At 34.2% G+C, this 22,508-nt stretch overlaps 1 protein-coding gene across 18 annotated transcripts in view; it reads left to right on the top strand.

Annotated features, from left to right (window-relative positions):
- The window catches only part of ANKS1B (ankyrin repeat and sterile alpha motif domain containing 1B), a 1,079,782-nt gene that overhangs the window by 428,473 nt on the left and 628,801 nt on the right, over window positions 1–22,508 (top strand). For 13 of the 18 annotated variants that reach the window (XM_042947477.1, XM_042947476.1, XM_042947473.1 and 10 more), the window contains one exon: window positions 12,690–12,826. In XM_042947477.1, coding sequence (XP_042803411.1) covers window positions 12,690–12,826 — 137 coding nt within the window. Of the gene's footprint in view, window positions 1–5,411; window positions 5,488–5,871; window positions 5,961–12,689; window positions 12,827–14,250; window positions 14,325–15,096; window positions 15,150–18,940; window positions 19,014–22,508 lie in introns of those variants that run through there. The other 5 variants (XM_042947484.1, XM_042947483.1, XM_042947485.1 and 2 more) reach the window with 5 other exon arrangements.

Raw genomic sequence — 22,508 nt, 5'->3', positions numbered from 1 at the left:
CAGCTAACATTCTTTTCCTTAGAAAATTTTAAAAGTAAGCAGACATTAAGTCACAGGCAAGTTTGAGGATCCTGGATCATCATTTCAATAGAAGCATACTTAGATTATTGTAACCAAGTGTGGAAAGGAGTGATATGTCTAATTCTGAAACTAGCAACACAGAAATTCTTCTAAACCTCTGAAATCATTTTAAATATCTTTTGTTTCCCTTATGAAAACCTGTTATATTGGTGTTATTATTTTTTAGTATAATATAATAATTTTTAATATAGCTACTAATATAATGCTAATTTTTCTTCTAGTAGCCTTTTAAAAATAAGTTGATCATTATGAACTTATATAGAACTTATTATAATAAGCTCTCATTATAAAACTGAATAAATCATTTTGTTAATTTTGTTCAATACGTGAAAAGTAAAAAAAGTAAAAGTAAAGTATTTTACTGAATCTTACCTATCAGGGTAACTGATGTTAACATCCTGGTTTGTTTCTTTCTTGTTTTTTTTTCCTGTGTATAGCTTTATATAAACGTGAATGAACATTAGATGTCTATAGACTTGTATTATATTTATTTTTTAAATCAATTATACATTTTTCTGATTATAAAATTATAACATGACCTGTCAACTCAGCAAGGTCTTTCAGGTTTACTTTAAAGCAACTCTTCCCCTATTTTCCAGTGCATCAAAAACAATGATGAGGATACAATATAAAATGAGAAAGTTACAAATTCTAGCTGTGCTAAAAAAAAAGAAAAAAGAAAAAAGAAAATATCTCTATTGTCAACTGGATCAGAGACACAAACTAGAAATTGGAACCTAAATGGCAATCCCACCTGGTGACTGGGCCCCAAAATGGGCAGGATCCATAGGAAGACTGCATCCTTCAGGGATATGGAATCTAAAAGAGCCCCACTTCAAGAGGGAGCCAGAAATCATGCCTCCTTCTAAAAATGTACAGTCAGGTGTATTAAATTTTCAGACTATAAAAACAAGGAAGATAGAGGGTTATGATCAGAGAGTAAGTAAAATGGGCTAAGAAATTAGACAAAGATACTTAATAATTTTTAATTTTTTGTTACAAAATTTCTAGTAAAAATTTTGAGATAAACCAGTAAAAATTAGGAACATAATTTATATCTTCCAAACCAGTAGTATAAAATAAAAGAATAAAGAAATTTTTATTAATTAAAATGTCCTTAAATATGGAAAAAAAGAGGCGAAGCCAAGAGTAAGCATGGCAAACCAAAACCACAAAATAGAAAATAATTAATAAAAGACAAAGATAAGCATACTGGATTCAGTTTTTAAAAATCTTTCTATATTAATTTTCCAGGAGTTGAGCATAAATAAAAATGACACAAAGGGGTTAAGAAACAAAAGATCAAGTGAAAACAACCTAAAGAAAGGCATTAAAGCAATATCATCAGTCCAAATATAATTGAAACTTAAAACATTAAAAGAGATAAAGAGGGATACTACATAACAATAAAAGAATAAAGCACAATATAGTAAGAAGTATAAAGTCACAAAATTTTTCAGTCGTTTTCACATACAACATTGCCTTGAAATATTAAAAGCCAAAACTGATAAGAGTTTGAAGACAAATTGAAATCCACAATTTGTGAAAGATTTTAATATATCATATTTCACTGAGAATTTTGATAAATGAAGAAGCATAAGAATACACTTTGTTAGGGGCGCCTGAGTAGCTCAGTAGGTTAAGTTAACTTCGGCTCAGGTCACGATCTCATGGTTCGTGAGTTCGAGCCTCATGTCAGGCTCTGCTAACAGCTGGGAGCCTGGAGCTTGCTTTGGATCCTGTGTCTCCCTGTCTGCCCCAACCCTGCTGGTGCTCTCTCTCTCTCTCTCTCTCTCTCAAAAATAAATAAACAGTAAAGAAAATTTTTAAAAAAAGGAATATACTTTGTTAGTGGCACCTGGGTGGCTCAGTTGGTTGAGCATCTGTCTTGATTTCAGCTCAGGTCGTGATCTAAAGGTTGTGGAATCAAGCCTTGCGTTGGGCCCCAGGGTAAGATTCTCTCTCTCTCTCTCTCTCTCTCTCCCTCCCTCCCTCCCTCCCCACTCATGCTTTGTCTCTCTAAAAATACAAAAATAAATTAAAAAAGAATATATTATGTTGAATAATACAACTAACAATCATGATTTAATAGACATGTTTAGAACTCTGTACCCATCAGTAGAGAATACATGTATTCTTTCACACATACATAAAGCACTTATAAAAACTGACTGCTTAACTAGGTCACAAAGGCAGTCTTAACATATCAGAGAATCAGGTCCCAATCTCAGATTATAATATAATGAAATTATGACAACAATAATAATAAATCATATTATATTTGAAAAAGGTTTTTCCTTATTGGATGGCTTACAAATGATAAATATATGTGTGTAGTACTGAATTAAAACCTATAATACAATGCATAATTTTATAAGGGCAATACTGATCATTTTCACCATTTTTCCTGACCCAGTTGTGCTAACTTCTTAACCCACCTTCATTTAGACAATGCTAACAGCTCAGTATATATCCTTTAGCTGTCTCCTTACACATACAAGCGTAGACAAACATGTATATGTGTATACACATGGGCTTTATTTCTTTTTAAAGAAAATAAAACCAAAATAGAATCATGCCATACCTATTAGTTTGCAATTTTATTTTTTCTTTCATTGTATAAGGATTGTAGTTGTCTGCAAGCAAAGACTGTCCTTTCTGCTGTTGGTAATTAGGTGTAGAAACATGCAGATCCTCCCGATGTAGTTATACAGTTTTGGAGGGCCCCCATGCATAAGTTCCAGCGCACTAAGGAAGGACTGGGATTTTCCTACAATGACTAGGGTTTCCCCAGTTCCCTTACCTCATCTCCTTTTCCACTTTGCACACATTTTATGACTGAAGCATTCTTTTAAATGGAAAAAGGAGAGACTGGAATATGATATGTCACAAATTTCATGATGATGCCAGTTATAATTTGCCATGGCAGAGCATACTGAAAAGATGTTTGTTGTCTAAAAAAATTTTTTTTGAGATAATAAAGTGGAAAGTAGTAAGAGGTACATCCAGCAAATGCATAGTAAATTTGGTAAGAAGTTTGCTCTCAACAATGAAAATAGAATCAGTGAAAATTATTTGCTTAAAATTAGAATTAAATGTCCCATAAAACATTTTAAAACATTTTTAGCAGATTCCAAACTTATAATTTAAATGTATGCAATACCTCTTGACTTTTATATTAATAATTCTGACTCAGGGAACTTACTTAACTTGGGCAGATATAATTTTGAAGCTGAAACTATGTCAAAATCAAATCAATTCTTCTAAAAGCGATGAAATAATTATATGAATGTGGATGCAAATACTAAAGGAAAAATAATTTTTGGCTACTCATTTCAGTTATCTGAAAACTTTTAAGTATGTTTAGACCAAGTTTGTTTACAGTTGAATCTACTTTTCCAACTGTAATTTTATAAAATCTAAATACAGATCATGTATTTCCAGTGAAAGTTTACTACCTGAATTCACATGCTGAAAGTGTAAATTATACTTCAGATTATGAAGAGCTAGTACATTAAAAGGAAAGTAAAATATAATTATTAATAACTGAAAATGCAATATTTTTGATAAATTGAGATAAATGATACATTTTTTTTAATTTTTTAACGTTTTATTTATTTTTGAGACAGAGAGAGACAGAGAGAGACAGAGCATGAACGGGGGAGGGGCAGAGAGAGAGGGAGTCACAGCATCCGAAGCAGGCTCCAGGCTCCAGGCTCTGAGCCATCAGCCCAGAGCCCGACGCGGGGCTCGAACTCACGGACCGCGAGATCGTGACCTGAGCTGAAGTCGGACGCCCAACCGACTGAGCCACCCAGGCACCCCAAATGATACATTATTAAAATTAATTTTATCTATTTTCAAAACTTTTACAAACGTGGCTACTAGCAAATTTAAAGTTACATATGTGGCTCACATTATACTTCTTTTAGACAATGCTAACGTAGAGAAAATAAAATAATTCAATCTTTCCTTGTTGAATTTTTTCCTCGTTTAGCATCATTGATCAAAATTAGGGCTTTTTTTTTTTGTCTGTAGAAAATCTCCTTTCAGCTTTACAATCGCTTATTGGCACTGCCATGCTAGTTTTTAGGATTATTGCCAAATTTGATAAAAAACCCCTTTCATATCTAAGCTATAAGATTTGGATGAACTTTCCATACACTAACTTCTGTACATACCAAATATTTCTGGTACACAAGTATTTCTAGGCCACACTCTTATCACAATATCACTCATATCATAGTAGTGCTCTAAACCTTATAGTCACATACCAGATGAGTTTGCACAGAAGATGTTAGGAGAATTTCTAGAAGCCATTTTAACATCTGGACTATACAAGGGAGTGACTTAAACCTTGCAAATATGTCCCACTAAACCCAAACTAAATTTATCCGAAACTAATCTTCTCCTTAGCCAGATTCCAAAAATGTCTGCAGCCATTTTAATACTACCAAAAACAAACAGAAGTGTGATATCAAGGAAATTGGAGTTGGAAGAAATTTGAAGAAATCTGAGCTTATTGCAATTAAAATATTTTACTTTTACCAAATTTACAAAAACATTTCCAGAGACCCTCCCAGCATCTTGGAATAGGCCCATGAAAGTTTGGGATCCTGAAGTTCAAGCTTCAGTATTTGCCTCTGAGTGTAAACCTTTTGTTTTACAAAAAGGAAAGTCATAATATATTTTCCTGAATATTATTTTTCTCATTCAACAGTATTTCAAAGGACTTCCTTCAAGTCAGTTGTTATCCCTATAATTCACTCTTTTAAAGGTTGCATAAAATTTGATGGTATTATGTATCATGATTTATTCCACCTCTATTGATAAGCATTCACTTTATTTTGCATTATTTTTCCACCATTAAAAGAGTAGTAAACATCATTGTGCACTTGTTTTATATGGAGGTGCTTTTACTTCTATGAGATACATTTCAATGTAGGCCACATGTAAGGATCATATATCCCACTTTCCCTCAATATACTCTTTTATGCTTTTGACCTGGCATAATTGTTATTAGCACTCCCTTTCACTATCAAAAGTGTCCCTGTTTGGATAATAATTGTGTGTATACCCTAGTGAAAGGATATGTATATTTTAATATATTTAATATCATTGGGCACTTTTTATGTGCCATACATTGCTTTAAGCACTTTACATGTATTATCTCATTTAGTTTCCACAAATATGCTATTATTATTTTTATTTTACAGATAAGGAAACTGAGGCACAGAGAAATTAAGTAACTTACCCAAGTTCACATTGCTAGTAAGTGTGGAGTCATGATTTAAACCCCACAGCCTGGCTCCAGAGTAGGGTGACTAACCAAGGCCCAGGACTGAAGGGGTTCCCAGGATATAGGACTTCCAGGTTTAAAAGTGAGAAAGAACCTAGCAAACCAAGGTAAGTTGGCCGTGCTATCAAGAGACACTGATCTTAATGCTATTGCTTTCCAAAATGGCTGTATCCATTTCTGTTGCCATCAGTAGTTTGAGAGTAGCTTTTTCCTGCAGGACTGTGATATTAAGTCTCTAAGATAACTCCTAATTATCTCACCTACTGATATTTATGCCCTTGTGCAATTCCTACCCCTGATATGTGGACTGGACCTAGTGACTTGTTTCTAATGAGGAGAAGATGGCAAGAATAATAGGTGTCACTTCCAAGATCAGGTTACAAAAGAGCTCTGGCTTCTGTCTTGCTAGTTTTCTCTTGCTCTCTGGCTTACTCACTCTGATGCAAGCCATTGTCCCATTGTGAGCCTCTGTAGAGAGACCCACATGGCAGGGAACAGGGAAGCTTCTAGTCAATAGCCAGAGAGAAAATAAGGCTTTCAGCCCAACAGTTCATGAAAATCCAGTGCTGCCAACAACCATGTGAGTGAAGCCAACTGTTCCTGGTCAAACCTGAGATGAAACCACAGACCCAGCTGACACTAAATTGCAGCCATCTCTGTTTTTGTTGGGGGATAATTCTTTCCATTAGAACTGATGTCCACAACTGATATACTTGATTTTATTACTTTCATTTTATGTTTCTTATTTATTTTAGTTTATTTTTTCTCTTTTATTCTTTTTTCTTATTTTTCTGGTTTCATTGACTTATTGTTAATTTTCCCCTTTGTTAGTTAGGATTTTTACCATTTTTTATTATAACAATAATGATTACCTTCCCTTATACAATGTCATAATCAAATATAAATTTCACTGGCATCAGATGAAAACAAGATAGCAAATGTTTACCCTGCTAACACAATCTACTCCCTCACTGATAGCTCTCTTGCCCCATGCATTCGTTAGGATATAAATTTGACTGCTGTTACAGATATCCAAAATAATTATGGCTTTAACACCATAGAACATATTGCTCTCTCATATAACATTCTAGGCATAAGAAGCCCGGGGTTGGCTTGGTGGCTCCATAGCTCAAGGATCCAGTCTTCGAAATTGTTGAAGCTAGCCATAGTTTGTTGTTCTCACTGACACCTTACTCATACTGTATCACATCCCAGACAAGCAAAAACTAAAGGAGTTCATCACCACTAAACCAGTCCTACAAGAAATGTTAAAGGGTCTTCTTTAATCAGAAAAGAAAAGGCCCTAATTAGAAATAAGAAAATATATAAAAGAAAAAAATCTCATTGGTCAAGGCAAATATATATAACCACTTAAAAATCTAGTATGACAATTAAAAGACAAAAATAGCAAAATCAACTATAAGTACATTGAGTAGCTAAGGGATACACAAAATAAAAGATGTAAAATATGATGTCAAAACATAAAATGTTGGGGGGAGGTGAAAAGCAGAAATGTAGTGCTTATAGAATGTGTTTAAGCAACTCTCAGCTTAAAATAGACTACACACACACACACACATATGCGCACGCACACATACATGCACACATGCTAGTACCTTATGGTAACCACAAACCAAAACCTACAATGGATACAAAAAAAAAAAAATAAAGATAAAGAAACCTAAACATAACACTAAAGAAAACCACCAAATCACAAGGAAGGAGGCCAGAAAAAGAAAAATTGTTTCAAAAACAATTTGAAAACAATTAACAATTAACAAAATGTCAACAAGTACTCATCTATCAATGAATACTTCAAATGTTAATGGACTAAGTGTTCCAGTTAAAAGACATAAGGTGTCTGAAGGTTAAAAAAAATACCCATCTATATGCTGCCTACAAGAGATGCACTTCAGATCTGAAGGCACACATAGACTGAAAGTTAAGGCATTGAAACAAAAAGAAAGCTGGTGTAGCAATACTCATATCACACCATTCAGATTGGCTATTATTAAAAAGACAAAAAATAACAAATGTTGCAAGATGTGGATCAATTAATGCAGCCACTATGGAAAACAATACCTCGCAAAGTTCCTCAAAAAATTAAAAATAGAACTGTCATGGAAGCCAGCAGTTCCACCTCAGGATATTTGTACAAAGAAAATGAAAACACCAATTCAAATGGATATATGCACCCCTATGTTCATTGTAGCATTATTTACAATAGCCAAGATATGGAAACAACCCTTGGGTTGTGTGTCTATAGATGAATTGATAAAAATGTATGGTGACAGTTGGTAACTATACTTACTGTGAGGATCATTTCATAATATGTAAAAATATTGAATCACTTTGATGTACACCAAATACTAATGGGATATTGTATGTCAATTATACTTCCATAAAAGAATATGGCAGGATTTCAGGTTAGGTTCATCTGATTTCAAAGCTCAGGTGTGTTGTTTATGACCCTTCCATTTCTTGGTATTTCCTCCATGAATATCCTATTCAAACTGAACTCTTTATTCCTTCCACAAATGTGCCTAATTCTTTTCTATCTCTCTACCTTTTACTCATCATACTTCCATCTCTGGAATGCCCTTCCCTCTCATCTCTTCATGTATGAATTTTGCTAATCTGTCAGAGACCTCTGCCATGACACTTTTCTTGAATTCCCAGCCAGAAGTAATCTCAGTTCTGTTTGTCGGCTACATACCAATTAGCATGGTTCCTGTGCTTTAACTGCTCACTACATGCTAGTGAATGATGTTAAATTCTATTCTGTAACATTGTACATGAATTATTTCATATTCACAGAATACTTCTAAAAGCTTGGGATGCCTAGGTGGCTCAGTTGGTTGAGCGTCCAACTTTGGCTCAGGTCATGATCTCACAGCTCGTGAGTTCAAGCCCCGCGTTAGGCTCTGTGCTGACAGCTCGGAGCCTGGAGCCTGCTTCAGATTCTGTGCCTCCCTCTCTCTGCTCCAGCCCACTCACATTCTGTCTCTGTCTCTCTCAAAAATAAATAAACATTAAAAAAATTATAATTAAAAAAAATAAAAGCTCAAGTAAGTTAGAAGACTTTTTCTAAGCTTGTTATTTTAGAGAACGTGGACAGTCATAATGCTAATCTAATGTGTAGTGAGAGGAACTGACTAAAAGATAGGTCTCTTATTTCAATTTGAAATTGCAGGTATGTTTAGTAATTTTCTCTAAGCAGTTTTTACACACCTCATTTCCTTTTCATCAGCAATGTTTTGTAGCTGCAGGTGTAAAATGTAGGTTGACCATGTAAAACTGTCTTGGATACAGGCTGTCATTTTGCAAATTCCACTGGATAATTGGTATTTTTATAAATTATATAATAAAAGATATATAAATTATGCTTCTCATTTGGATTTTCTCCAAAAAAAGGCCATGGAATTACAAAAGCCAGATCACCTTTCTCCATTTAATCAAGGGCATTTTTGATGGTTGCCATTGACACACAGGTTTTGCTTTATTCACTTTATTTCATTTAGTATTTTTAAAGGCATTAATCTAAGAGCCATGGAGGGGATAAGGAAAATATAAGTGTCTGCAAAAATATAGCCTAGTCTGAAAGAGATAATGAACAATACAAGGTACTATGAAATCAAATTATCAGTGTAATGGTACAGATCGTGGATTCAGAAGATGGAGACATTTACAGTCTTTTCTAAATAATTTAGTACTTGATTACCCACTGTCTTGTACTATGTATTAAATTACTTATAAGAAACATTAAAAAGCTTTTGCCTTATAGTCTGCATGAAATACGCCTCAGTTTTTCTGACTTTGACACAAGGGTAGTCACCAGGACCAGCCCTTGCAGTGAATCATTCCTCAAGGGATTATATCTTATCCCTGGAATTAAATTCTGTCTCTACCAATTTGTGTTAATAGCTAACAGATATTGGTCTCAAAATCTACCCAAGTAGTCACAGTCTTTACTCTAGATGTATTATCTGTAAAGCATTAGTGTTTAATTTTTTTTTTTTTGCTTTTCTTTCTAAATTTTCTTTCCTCTTCTATGTTTTATTTTATTCTTTGATATTTGGCATCATAGGGAAAAATAAAACCCATGCTATGTGCCTGATAGCATGCTATTTAATTTTCATATGTATTCTCTCATTTTATCTGCACACGTAAACAATAACTTTCTTCTAGACAGTTATTAATCATTTTCATTTTTAAAGTTAAGAAAACTGAAGTCCAGAGAGGTTAAATAAATTGTCCAACATTGAGCAGACAAGTTTTCCACAGACTTCAGTATCTGGTATTAGAATGTAAGTTTGTATGCTTTTTTATAGTAGCATTTGCTAAAAGGCAAAGAATTGGATTTAGTGTTGTTTATCTTGTGCTAACAAAAGTTGAGTAGCAAATAGCACAGAATTGAAGATGAGACAGATAATGGAATGAAATACCATGAGTGAGAGCCAGAGATACAGAAACGGATCCATGAAGACTTCAGGTATTGGAATTATCAGGCACAGATTAACAACAACAACAATAATTGCTTGCTATTTTCCACTAAATAAAAACAAGCTTGAAATTGTCAGGAAACTAGGGGCTCCTGGATGGCTCAGTCGGTTAAGCATCCGACTTCGGCCTAGGTCATGATCTTGCAATTTGTGAGTTCAAGCCCCATGTCAGGCTCTGTGCTGACAGCTCAGAGCCTGGAGCCTGCTTCAGATTCTGTGTCTCCCTCTCTCTCTGCTCCTCCCCTCTTCATGATCTGTCTCTGTCTCTCAAAAATATATCAATGTAAAAAAAAAAATTAAAAAAAAAAAAAGAAATTGTTAGGAAATTGAAAAATGCCAAATGGTGATGTTGCATATTTGAAAAAGAACCAAATAGAAATTTTAGAAATGTGAAGTATCAGTGAAATTAAGAAAATAGTTTGATAGCAGACTCGACATTGCCGAAAAAGAGCTAATAAACTGGAAAATGAGTATAAAAAACTATTCAGAATGCAACACAGAAAGACAACAATGAATATACAAAAGAGAGAATAAATAATGAAAATAAAGACTCTAACATTATTTCACTGGAGTTCAGTAAACATTAGCTATTATTATTACTATATCACTTCAGAATTAAATATACACAATATACCAACAAAACTTCCTTTTACTTATTGAAACTTATCTCCAGCTTCTTCCTAACATAAAACAATATCTTTATCTATGCTCTTTTTATCTCCATGCCCTTATGTTTTATGATCTGTCCCAGCTTTCTTGCCTGAAAACTGAAGCCTTTCACAGCCTCTTCCTTCCCAGCCAGTCTGATGATTGTTCCTCCCTTGCTTTTTCATTAGGCTTCATTTATCTGTTATAAAATCTCAAGTTATATGGCATTATACTTTGTCTACAATTCTGATATCACATTTCACTGTATACTTCTTAAGGGCATGGATTTTTAAACATTTTATTAAACTTAATTTTTCAAAGCAGTTTTAGGTTTGTAGAAAAATTGAGCATCGGGTATCGAGGTTTCTCTTGTACCCTGCCCCCACACAAGCACAGCTTCCCCCACTATGGACATGACCCACCCACCATACTGGTACATTTGTTACAATCAGTGAATCTACATTGACCCATCATTATCGTCCAATGTCCATAGTTTATGCTAAGATTCACTCTTGATGGGTTTAGGCAAATGTATAATGACATGTATCCACTGTTACCATATCATACAGAATAGTTTTACTGCCCTAAAAGTCCTCTGTGCTCCACCTATCTTTCCCTACCCTCTACCCTCTGCCTAGAGGCTCTTTTCCATTTATCCTTAGAACATAACATAATACCTGATACATAGTTGCCCCCAAATAAATGATTTTAGATGTATGGTTGAATGAATGAAAGGGAGGGACAAATTGGAGAGAATCAGGACTTCTTTTCATTGTCTTGCTGACTGACATTTTGTCTCTGTTTCAGTAGTTACTCATACCAATTATATCCTAGTCAGAAGACCACCCCATATTACTGTCTTTGGGAACTCTGTGTTTCTTGAGATGCTAATTCAGATCTCACCTTATCCATTAAACCTGAGTCAAGAGTAAGCTCTGGACACTGTTAAGACTTATTTAATAAATGATCTATTTAATTCAATATATCACACTTATATATTTTTGTTTCATAAGCCTATGTCTGGACTCCCCAGTGAAACTGAATTATGTTTTTATGTGGGTAGAGTTTTCATCCCCTCAGTTTTTATGAGCAAGAGGCATCTTCATAACTTACTACTTTTTACTTGGGACTGTAGGCAATTGCCATAGAATACAAAACCTTGCAGGTCCGTAAGGAATTGACAGTCTCAGTCTTTGCATCAATTCAGCTGTCTAGAACAGAAACTTATTGGGAACTAATTAAAAACATAACAAGGAAGTAATTTGTTTTAGATTTGAGCTTACAACAGTTTCCAAACAAAGCTATAGAGGATTGTCAAATTGTTGTTAAAATAATATAACTTCTATGTGCTACCAAGAGTTATTTTTGGAACTTTCCCATCCTTTTCCAAGTGTTTTAAACATTCTAAAACTGCATCTTTTTTGTTATTTTGTTTTGATAAAAATTTAAGAAGAGAGTTTTATGCATGTTGCTGATTTTAAAGTCATCACTTTATTTTTCCTTTGACCCTCATACTGAGCAAAAGAGAGAAATAATTTAGATTTTTGAAATTTCACTCGATTAGCTTGATTATAGAAGATGTGTTTATCTGGGTGTGATTGTTTTGTGTTAGTCTACATTGTAAAACCATTGTTCACACATGTCAGTTTTTCCTCAATTTTAATTCACCGGGATGGTTCTCTATAGTTTGAGGGATTTCTGGGGGACGTGCTTTCAGGAGGCTTGAATTTGGGTTTTATGACTCAGGAAGATATGAAACTTCCACTTTAATAAATATCAATACCCATATGAAAGATTATGGCGAAAATTTAGCCCAATAATATAAAAAATCATATTCTTTTTAGTTAAGGTGAAGTTTTGCCCTTTGTATAGTAAAGGCAGTCTTAATAGCTGTGTTGGGTATCTATCATGAATTGAATAATAATACTCTTCCTTTTTGGAATAATACTACAGTGTATGATATTTACCATTCCAAAAGAAAGTAAAGCATTCAGTAAACATTATCTTTAAAATATACTGCTATCTATATTCCTCATTATGATCTTGTAATTGATACCAATTTTAAGCTGAATTCTCAATTCATGTTCACTAAAGTAATTTCAAGTCTTAAAAGGTAAACTGAGTGATAAGGTTTATGGCAGTTCTATTTTTATTCACAGATAATGCATCTGAGGTAGCAATTACTGCTCCAGGAAGTAGTAACCATAGAAACAGCTCAACAGGCCCAACACCCGACTGCTCACCTCCATCCCCTGACACTGCCCTCAAAAATATTGTAAAAGTTATTCGACCCCAGGTAAGTGCCCAGATGACATCACCTGCAGTAGTGTATTTTGTTTTGGAATCATTGCATGTATACTGCTTATATTGCAGTGCTTGGACTATTTTATGATATGCAAATAGATTTTTAGATTAAAAGAAGAGACTTGGAAGAGGATGCTTCCTAACCTTGGAGTTGATGACAGATACTGAAATCCATACTAGCTTTTGGAAAAATGAATTTATATATCACGTGAAAAAACAAGTGAAACTTAGAAAATTGACTATTTCATATCACTTTTCTCTCACTACATTTTAATAATTATGCTCCAATTATTAAACTATTACATGTTTTCTGGGTTTTCATGCTCCTTTTGTCTTCACTTCTCTCAACATGCTGCATTATTTGTGATCACCTCTCCATCTTCCAACCTAAGTTGTTTTGATATATTTTCTTTAAATTCTCTCTTCCTTGTGGTTGCCTTTTGTCCTTGTTTAAAAAATTTCTTTTAATATTTATTTATTTTTGAAAGAGAGAGAGACAGAGTGTGAGAGGCGGAGGGGCAGAGAGAGAGGGAGACACAGAATCCAAAGCAGGCTCCAGGCTCTGAGCTATCAGCACAGAGCCTGATGCAGGGCTTGAACTCACAAACTGCCGAGATCATTACTTGAGCTGAAGTCAGACATTTAACCAACTAAGCCACCCAGGCGCCCCTCCTTTTGTCCATGTTTAATATTGCACCCCTCATTGCACCTTATTTTTCTCCAGTGCTCACTTTTGTCTAGCATGTCTCTCTCTACCTTTTGTCCTTTTTTCATTTCTGTCACTTGTATGTATGGGTTTCTTTCTCTTCCCTCTTCTCTTTCAGTTGGATTTTCCAGTAGGCGGTTTGCAGGCAAGCTTTAGAAATATCATTGGGACAAGCTGTTCTGTGATATTTCATTGAAAATAGCACTTATAAAGCTGTTTGCATTATATTTTTGCCAACAGATGGACTCAGAACATGGAATTGGTGGTGTTCTCAACCTGGCTCATTCTGAATGGGCCTCATAAAATCCAAGAGAGGGGGACTTTGGATCCAATCAATGCCATTCACCATCCACTTAGATATATAGTATGAGCAAATCCTTTGAGCCAATTTGTGAGACAAATGTCTCTTTTTAAGACTGTTTTGGTCTAAATGAGCAATGATTTGCTTAATATCTTACCTTCTTCAGTATGATTTATTTTAGTTTATTTTCATTATAATCATCCTCATCAATAAATAGCATTTTGACTTTAAATATTCACTATATTTATAGAACACTTGCATATAAATAGTTTCATTTAACCATCATTAATTTCAAGGGAATGTGATAATGCGTTATGAATAAAGCTGTTGACACTACAAAGGGGCTAATTGTGCAACTGATTCAAGTTCCTTTTTTTCCCTTCAGTATAATAGTTGTCTCCTCCTGCTCAGAGGTTAGAAAAATCTTCTTGAGGTTGTACAACATCTGTATGAGGATGGAACTTACAAGTTCATTTTGGCAAGGTAACATTTCACAGTGTCCAACTGTGTGGAAGAGGAAGTGTCTTCAAAGATCTCTTCTTTTCTTCCAGAAAAATTTGATCTACTTCATTTGCTTCAAGACATAAACCTCATTAAAGCCAGATTTAGATGCTAAATGTCACATTTGTCTTCACTTGTTCTCTCATTATATGAAGGCGTTCCTAGTGTTATTGTGCAGCAATTACATTTTCAGCATTTTTAATTACTTAGGTAAGAGATTATCTTATATATATGTTAACATCCATTACTAAACACATTTATTTTTACATCAGCATAAACTATCTAATGTAAATGCATTTAGCCACTCAGTGAATAAAAAGCAGATTTTCTTTCTACATATTTGTAATCTAACCAATTCTAAAGGATCTTATTCTGTAAATCCTTCTTTGCATTCTCTATTCTATTTTAGTTTATTTTAGGTAAACTGAAAAAAAGTATTGGTAGTATGAAAGCCAGAAATTCCTTTTGACTCTATTCCTTGGTTCTGTCCTTTATTAAATGTTTATGAAGGCAACTGATTCTACCTTCCTTTCTTAGATGTTATAATGATGATTTAGGAAGGAAAAAAAAATGAAGTGAGAAATTCAGGAAACTAATGATGATGGTATTTAAATTTGAACCAGTGCAGCCTGAAAGTATGTATGTAATAGAACAGTAGCAGCTAAGGTGTATAGTTGGCAAATAATATAACCTCACTTGGACTACTCTTACTCTTGTCTCAAAGACTTTGGTGTTTTACTTATTTCTTCTGATCTTCTGGGCTCCATATTCATGGCAGAGAGCAGGAAGTAGAAGACTCAAGTGGAGGTAATTATGAGGGAGTATAGGTCAGACACATGATTTCAAGAAAGGGTTTGGAGACTAGAGGGCATGGATGGGGGATAGCTAGATGGACAGTGTAACAGACTCCCTGGTGTGCTCTGACAAGTCACAGGTGTATCAGAGATGGAACATTGTCAAGAGTTAACTGTTCCAAAGAAAAGATAATTATTGGTTAGCTTATATAAGAGCCTATATTTTGATCACAGATTTAATCCTCTAAAGTGTCTGCTAATTCTGGCTTTATGTGTGGAAATGTAGGAAATGTGAAGTTAGAATGACTTGTGGTAGTATTCAAATACGTTTTTTTTATTTACTAATTAGAAATTAATAACATGGTTGAAATGATCATTTCACTCTTGAAACTGTTGATGAGCCTTGGAAACAAAAGTATAAATACAACTGTTATCCATGAATTTACATTTATTTGCCCAGATGTTAGTAGTAGATGTATTCAGTCTTATTGTAAGAAGAATGAGAAAGAATAAATAGAAATGATAGAATAGATGGAAATGAAAACAGAACTTTCATCTCATTCACTGCAAATAAAGACTGCTTAGATAGAGCAAGTTAGGTTACTTCCCCTTTGCTTCATGCATGCCTTTACCTAACATCCTTTCCATGACTACCTATTAATGGAGAATATCCATTGTAACCAAAGAGTCCTTGCTGTCAAAATGAGGTAGGCCTGATTACACATTGCATGTGTTTCTGGTTGGTGTGTTAATTACTTGGAAGCTACCAACTTGCAGTGCTTTGTTGAGTTTGATTTATTCAGCGTATTTATTAACTCACTAAGTCACAGCTGTTAGTTCTGCATCTTGTGTTTGATCTTTTTACCTTTGCCTCTTTGGGCTCTTTCATGTCTTAAAAATGTCCAGATTATGAAGCATTCTATTTTCAATTAACAGACACTGAAATATTTATATGCTACTGGTTATTCTTTGTTTTTCTCCACTATATTGACCCACAAGGCTGAGTTTTTCTATTTAAATGAATTCACAAGGGTGGGTTTATTTACTTATATTTGAAAATAAAATTATTTTGAAACTCAAAAAATGGACTTTAAAACACTTGAAAAAATATTGCCGTTGAAAAAAATTTTAGGTAAGTCTGTTGACACACCAAGTTTTCTTCTTTCTACTAATTACATGCTTCTTGCAATAACTTTTCTTCTTTTAAAATGTTTTCTTGGTGAAGCATCTTTTTTTTCTCCCCAACTGAAGAATAAAACAAAATTTAATGAATTTTGACCATTGCATATGTAGGTGTAATCACCACTCAAAGCAAGATATTAAAACATTGTCATCATCCCTGAAAGTTGCTTCATGCCCCTTTTCAATCAACTACCCCCATTCCCTCCTTGAAAGCAACTTTCTTTCTTTCTTTCTTTCTTTCTTTCTTTCTTTCTTTCTTTCTTTCTTTCTTCTTTTTTAATGTTTATTCATGTTTGAAAGACAGAGAGACACAGAGTGTGAGTGGGGGAAGGGCAGAGAGAGATGGAGACACAGAATCCCAAGCAGGCTCCAGGCTCTGAGCTGTCAGCACAGACTGACATGGGGCTTTATACTCACAGCAAGAGATCATGACCTGAGTCGAAGTTGGTTCCTTAACCAACTGAGCCATCCAAGTGCCCCGAAAACAACTTCTTTCTGATTGTTATTGCCATAGATTAGAATGGTCTATTCTTGGACTTTACATAAATGGAATCCTCCAGTGTGTGTTTTGTGTATGTCAATGTCTGACTTTTTTCACTCAACATAATGTTTTTGGGATTCACTCATATTGTTCCTTTATTGCTGAGTAGTATTCTCTTGGATTAATATAGTACAATTTGTTTATCCATTTTCCTGTTGATTGATACTTGTGTTGTTTTCCTGCTGTTTGATATTTTGAACGAATGTGCTGTGAATACTCACATTCAAATCCTTTTATGGGCATATGTTTTTGTATACATACCGAAGAGTGGAATTGTTAGGTCATAAAGTAGATGAGTAAATAACTTTATAAGAAACTTCCCAAGAACTTTTCAGAGTAGTTGTTCCATTTTATAATCACAAGAGAAAGGTGTGAGAATTTTAGTTTCTCCACATTCTCTCAGACTTTTGGTGTATTAGACTTTTAAATTTTTTTTACTTTAATCATTCTTATGGGTGTGAAAAGATTTCTCATTATAGTTTTAATTTGCATTTTTCTTGTAACTAATAATATTGAGCACCTTTTCTTGTGGTTATTGACCATTCTTAGATCTTTTGAGGAGCGCCTATTCAAGTTTTTTTTAATGGAGTTGTTTAAATTTCTGGTTGTAGTAATTATTTATAAGTTGTCTTGTAATTCCTAAAGATATGAGTCCTTTGTCAGGTTTCTGCACTGCAAATATTTTTCCTCAGTCTGTGATTTACCTAAATATTTTTAATGGTGAATTTGGTGAACAGAATGTTTTAATTTTGGTGATATCCAATTTATCAATTGTCGTCTTTCATGGCTAGTGCTTTTTGGGTCTTGTCCAGGTAGTGAATATGTGCACCTATATTTTTTACAGAAGATTTCTGGTTCTTGCTTTTACATTTAGTTCATGATTCATCTCAAATTGTTGTTGTATGGTGTGAGGTAGGAGTTGAGATGCATTACTTTCCTACTCAGAAAAAGACTTTCTTGTCTTCATTGAGTTGATTTAATGCTTTAGTATTGTTTATTACTTTCACTTTCCAATTGTGTTGGTACATAGAAATGCAATTGAATTTTATTTTATCCTTGTATCCTACCACCTGGATAATTTCATTTAAAAGTTATAGTAGTTTCTTTTTAATTTCTTAGAGTTTTTTCTGTCATTGAGAATAATGATGGTTTTACTTCTTTTCTAGTCTTTATACCTTCTTTTTCTTTTTCTTACTGCTGTGACTACAATGCAATGATGTAGAAGTGGTAAAACTAAAAGTCCTTGTCTTGTTCTCTAACTTTGATGGAAAGAATTCAGTATTAAACATAATATCAACTATAAGTTTTTTGTATGTACCCTTCTACTCCTATTTTGCTGAGAGGTTATAACATAAAAAGGTATTGATATTTTCTTTCTTTCTGTATATATTTATATAATCATAAAATTTTTTTCTTTTGTTCCATCAATGTGATAAGTTACATTCTTTATTTACTAATGTTAATTCAACTTTGCATTTCTGGGATAAATATGACTTAGTTATGATGTTTTATCTTTTTTCTGTAGTATTTGATGCAAAAGACAATTTGGATAAAGCATTAGTGTACGGAGAGATGGATTAGATCTAAGGGAGTCAGAGATGACTAATGACTTGAACCCAGTCGGCTGGGATTTTGGAATGATATTTATAGATATAGGAAAGACTTGAGCAGAAGTTCATTTTGGTGAGGGAGAAGGATGATAAATTTGGTTTTGTAAATGTGTTGAATGTTGGGCATGATATGCAAATTGGAAATATTGGAGTAGAGCTCTGGTGAGAGAGGTAGGAGTTTAGGGTAAAGATTTTACAGTCATTTATAGAATTTGCTGGTGAAGGGAGATAGTACCAAAGACAGAATGCTGGGAAATGTTTACACTTAAGGAATATAATATTTGTTGAGCACATAATATAATTTAATTTTCATAAATTTTTGGAGTTGATATTATTATTTTAATTTTGTAGATGAGAAAATTGAGAACCAGGAAGTTTAAGTAACTTCTTCACATACACTTCAGGAAGAAGGCCTTAGCAAAAGAGAGAAGGAGCACTGAGAGATATAAAAGAGAAAAGGCCAAACATTATCATGAACATAAAAAGAGAAAAGAAAGTTGAAGAAGAGATTAGTCAACATTGTCAAAACTTATAGGGTGATAAGGTAAGGGAGATCAAAATGTCACTTTATTTGGTGATTTTGAGGGCAAAGGCCTTCAAGAATACAATTTCCTTCAAGTGGAGAAGGTAGAAGCTTATGATATGGAGAGTTGAAGAGTTGGAGAAAAGCAGTACATTGACTGCAGATTAATCTTTTGAATAATTTGCTTGTAAAAGGAAAGAAAGTAGTATGCCAGTGTGTTGAAGGAAGGGCAAAATTGATGAAATAGTTTTTCTTTTATTTTTGATGCAAGAAATTAAACTTGGTTGTAGAGAATGAGAAAGAGGAAACTAAAAGTTGATTTGGGAGACGAGTGATGGGGACTAAAATGTTAAATTTCATAATGGGAGGACTGACTAAATGTAATTAGCTTCCGGGGCACCTGGGTGGCTCAGTCGGTTAAGCGGCCAACTTCGGCTCAGGTCATGATCTCACGGTCCCGTAAGTTCGAGCCCCGTGTCAGGCTCTGTGCTGACAGCTCAGAGCCTGGAGCCTCTTTCAGATTCTGTGTCTCCCTCTCTCTGACCCTCCCCCGTTCATGCTCTGCCTCTCCCTGTCTCAAAAATAAATAAACATTAAAAAAAAATAAAAAATAAATAAATGTAATTAGCTTCCTAATACAAACACTCTTGGCATTGCTGGATGCCAGAAACATGTTAGATAAAGCATTAACTGTTAGAGCACTGGATTCTTGAGCTGTGCCCTTGGTGGTGGTTTTAGCCTGATGGGTTTTTCTGTTTCTTTCTCCTGTTTTATAACACACATCAAGTGTTAAATTACAGAGGAGGGCATTTGAGAAGTGGCTGTAGGTGGAGGCAGAAAGAGAGACTTAGTACAATAGTACTGAGATCATCCAAGCATGTACTTAATATTGAACATTATAACATTTTAATGAACATAGGTAGATGCTAACAAGAAGTCAACCTGATCAATATGAAAGTTCTGATCGTCTTGAGGTGTTCCTGGTATTGTCCAGATCCTACCACATAATTTAAATCCCATCCTAAGTAGAATTCAACAGAATGAAATTACTTTAGGCTGCATTCTTCTGTAGATAAGGAGGGACCCTATCAAAAAGAAGCAAACAGGCCTAGGGATAAAGAAAAGAAAAAGTCAAGGGTCCAGTTCTCACAAAAGACTAAGGGAGATAGATAATTTAAAGAAAGATGAGCTTCTCAGGATCCTGAGAAACTTAACAGAAACCCATGGGGGAGGGGAAGGAAAAAAAAAAGAGGTTAGAGTGGAAGAGAGCCAAAGCATAAGAGACTCTTAAAAACTGAGAACAAACTGAGGGTTGATGGGGGGTGGGAGGGAGGGGAGGGTGGGTGATGGGTACTGAGGAGGGCACCTTTTGGGATGAGCACTGGGTGTTGTATGGAAACCAATTTGACAATAAACTTCATATATTGAAAAAGAAAACTAAAAAAAAAAAAAGAAAGATGAGCTGCTTCTGAATTCCTACTTATGATGGACTCTTTAAATCAGGTGATATCTCAACCTCAAGGAATTAAATATTTCAGATATTCTTCTTTATTTTTTGTGTTTAATGAGGTAGTAATAAATTAATTTAATAATAAACCATAGTATCTCTCCCTTCCATTATGGGGTTACATAAAATTCCTGCCAAATCTAGAATAACATTTTGCTGGGCACTGGGGGTTATAGAATACATATGCTAAATTGTAAAATTAGAAATAAGAGTGGGTATGTAAAAAGCAAAGGCATATAACTCAGAGTACAGAACATTGTATTGGGTTGCCACAAAAATAGATAAAGAATAAAAAGACCTTCAAAGAAATAATCTTTAAATTTTTTTTATTGTTGAGTATTGAGCCATTTATTTTTATTATTGTGTGTGTGTGTTCATTTATTTCTTATAAAAACCCTACAAGGTAGGCACTTTTTTTCTTTATTTTACTGATTGGGGCCGAGATTAAGAAGGTCGAATAATTCCCAGGGTTACAAAGCCACTGACTGGAAGAGCTCTGGTCTTCTAAATCCAGTAGTCTATTAATGTTAATTAGCTCATTGGAGAGAAAATGATAAAGGTGGAATATTGATATTCCAGAGACTTGATGAAGTTTAAAAGGAGAATAATAGATTGGAAAAAGGAAGAAGAGCAGAAACATAGTTGGCAACGGTTTTACCCCAAAATTGGGAAACAAAGAAGACTGTATTCAATAATTTGGAGTCTTGCCACCAAAGCTAAGTGAAAGAAGATTAAAGGCAGAAAGATAAGAAAATACAGAAAATAATCTTAGATGAAAGAAATAACAATTTGGAAAGGGAAAAAAAAATGAAAAAGAATTTAGTGACCCCAACAATTGGCCAGTAGGCCTTGACAAATTAGAATTTCCTGGGATCTTTTAAAAAAATATCTGGTCCTAATCCCAGACCAGTTAAATCAATATCTCTAAAGGCAAGACTTTTTAACCCAGTATTTTTGGATAGGCTGTAGATGGTCTATGAAACTCATGGAATTATATATAAAATTTTTCTCGGATATGACTTTTTATGGGAATTAAATTTTAATCATGCTTCTGTCACATACCTGCCTCTTATGTAACCTTTATGACCTCAATTTGTCAGTAAAGTCAGTGATATTTGCCTCATGTGATTACCTAGTAAAACTCAAACCGGATAAAATGTGCCACAGTGTGGTATAAATTGTAAAACCATATAGCAACCCAAATTGTTATTACAGTGGTGGTTAAATCATGTTTGCCCACATTTGAAATACAGCCTTTGACAGACAATCTTCTTACTCCTATGGTCTCATTCACAAATGAGATGATAGCAACTTTGGACTTTAACAAATGTAGGTGGGAGACTTTTAAAGTTTCCCAAATCATTTGAATCTATCTAGGATGATGCTAGCCAAATATGGGGTAATCACTGACTCCAGAATTTCATTCCTAAGAGTTCTGCATAAGAGAGCAATAGGAAGTATAAACTCCTAAAATTTGGCATGTGAGAGAAGCCAATGAAGATAAATTGGCACAGTATTGGGTCAGCCTGACCTAATGCAGGAGAGGAAAAATCCAGAATCTAGAAAGCATCCTCTATGAACTGCATCTTCTATTAATGACTGAAATCACCACCAGTCTATATGAAGGTCATGCCATTCCTACACCAGTGGAATATTATTCATTTTCGTTTATCTTCTTTTGGTGAAATCCTTCAGTATCTATCAGAAAAACAAGGAATTATTTGCTATTGATATTTTCTACATGTAAAAAATAATTTTCATCTCTTTTTCTAAGCAAGAAATGTAATCCTTGAATTTAGTACCCAGAATACCATTGACAATGACAGCCCTTATTAAATGGGATCTTTCTTTTGTGTTATTCAGGGTTTTTCTTCCACATACATAAAAATCTCAGTGGATTCCATTATTTGACATGTGTTTCTCTAAGCGTCTCTAGGCAGTCTGAATAAGAATGCATAGATGAAAAATTCTCTGGGAAAAATTATCTTAAAAATAAAATGCCAGTAATG

Source organism: Panthera leo, chromosome B4 (genome assembly GCF_018350215.1).
Source record: "Panthera leo isolate Ple1 chromosome B4, P.leo_Ple1_pat1.1, whole genome shotgun sequence".
Classification (NCBI taxonomy): domain Eukaryota; kingdom Metazoa; phylum Chordata; class Mammalia; order Carnivora; family Felidae; genus Panthera; species Panthera leo.
Note: the sequence above shows the minus strand (reverse complement) of the source record. Positions and strands in the feature narration are given on the sequence as shown.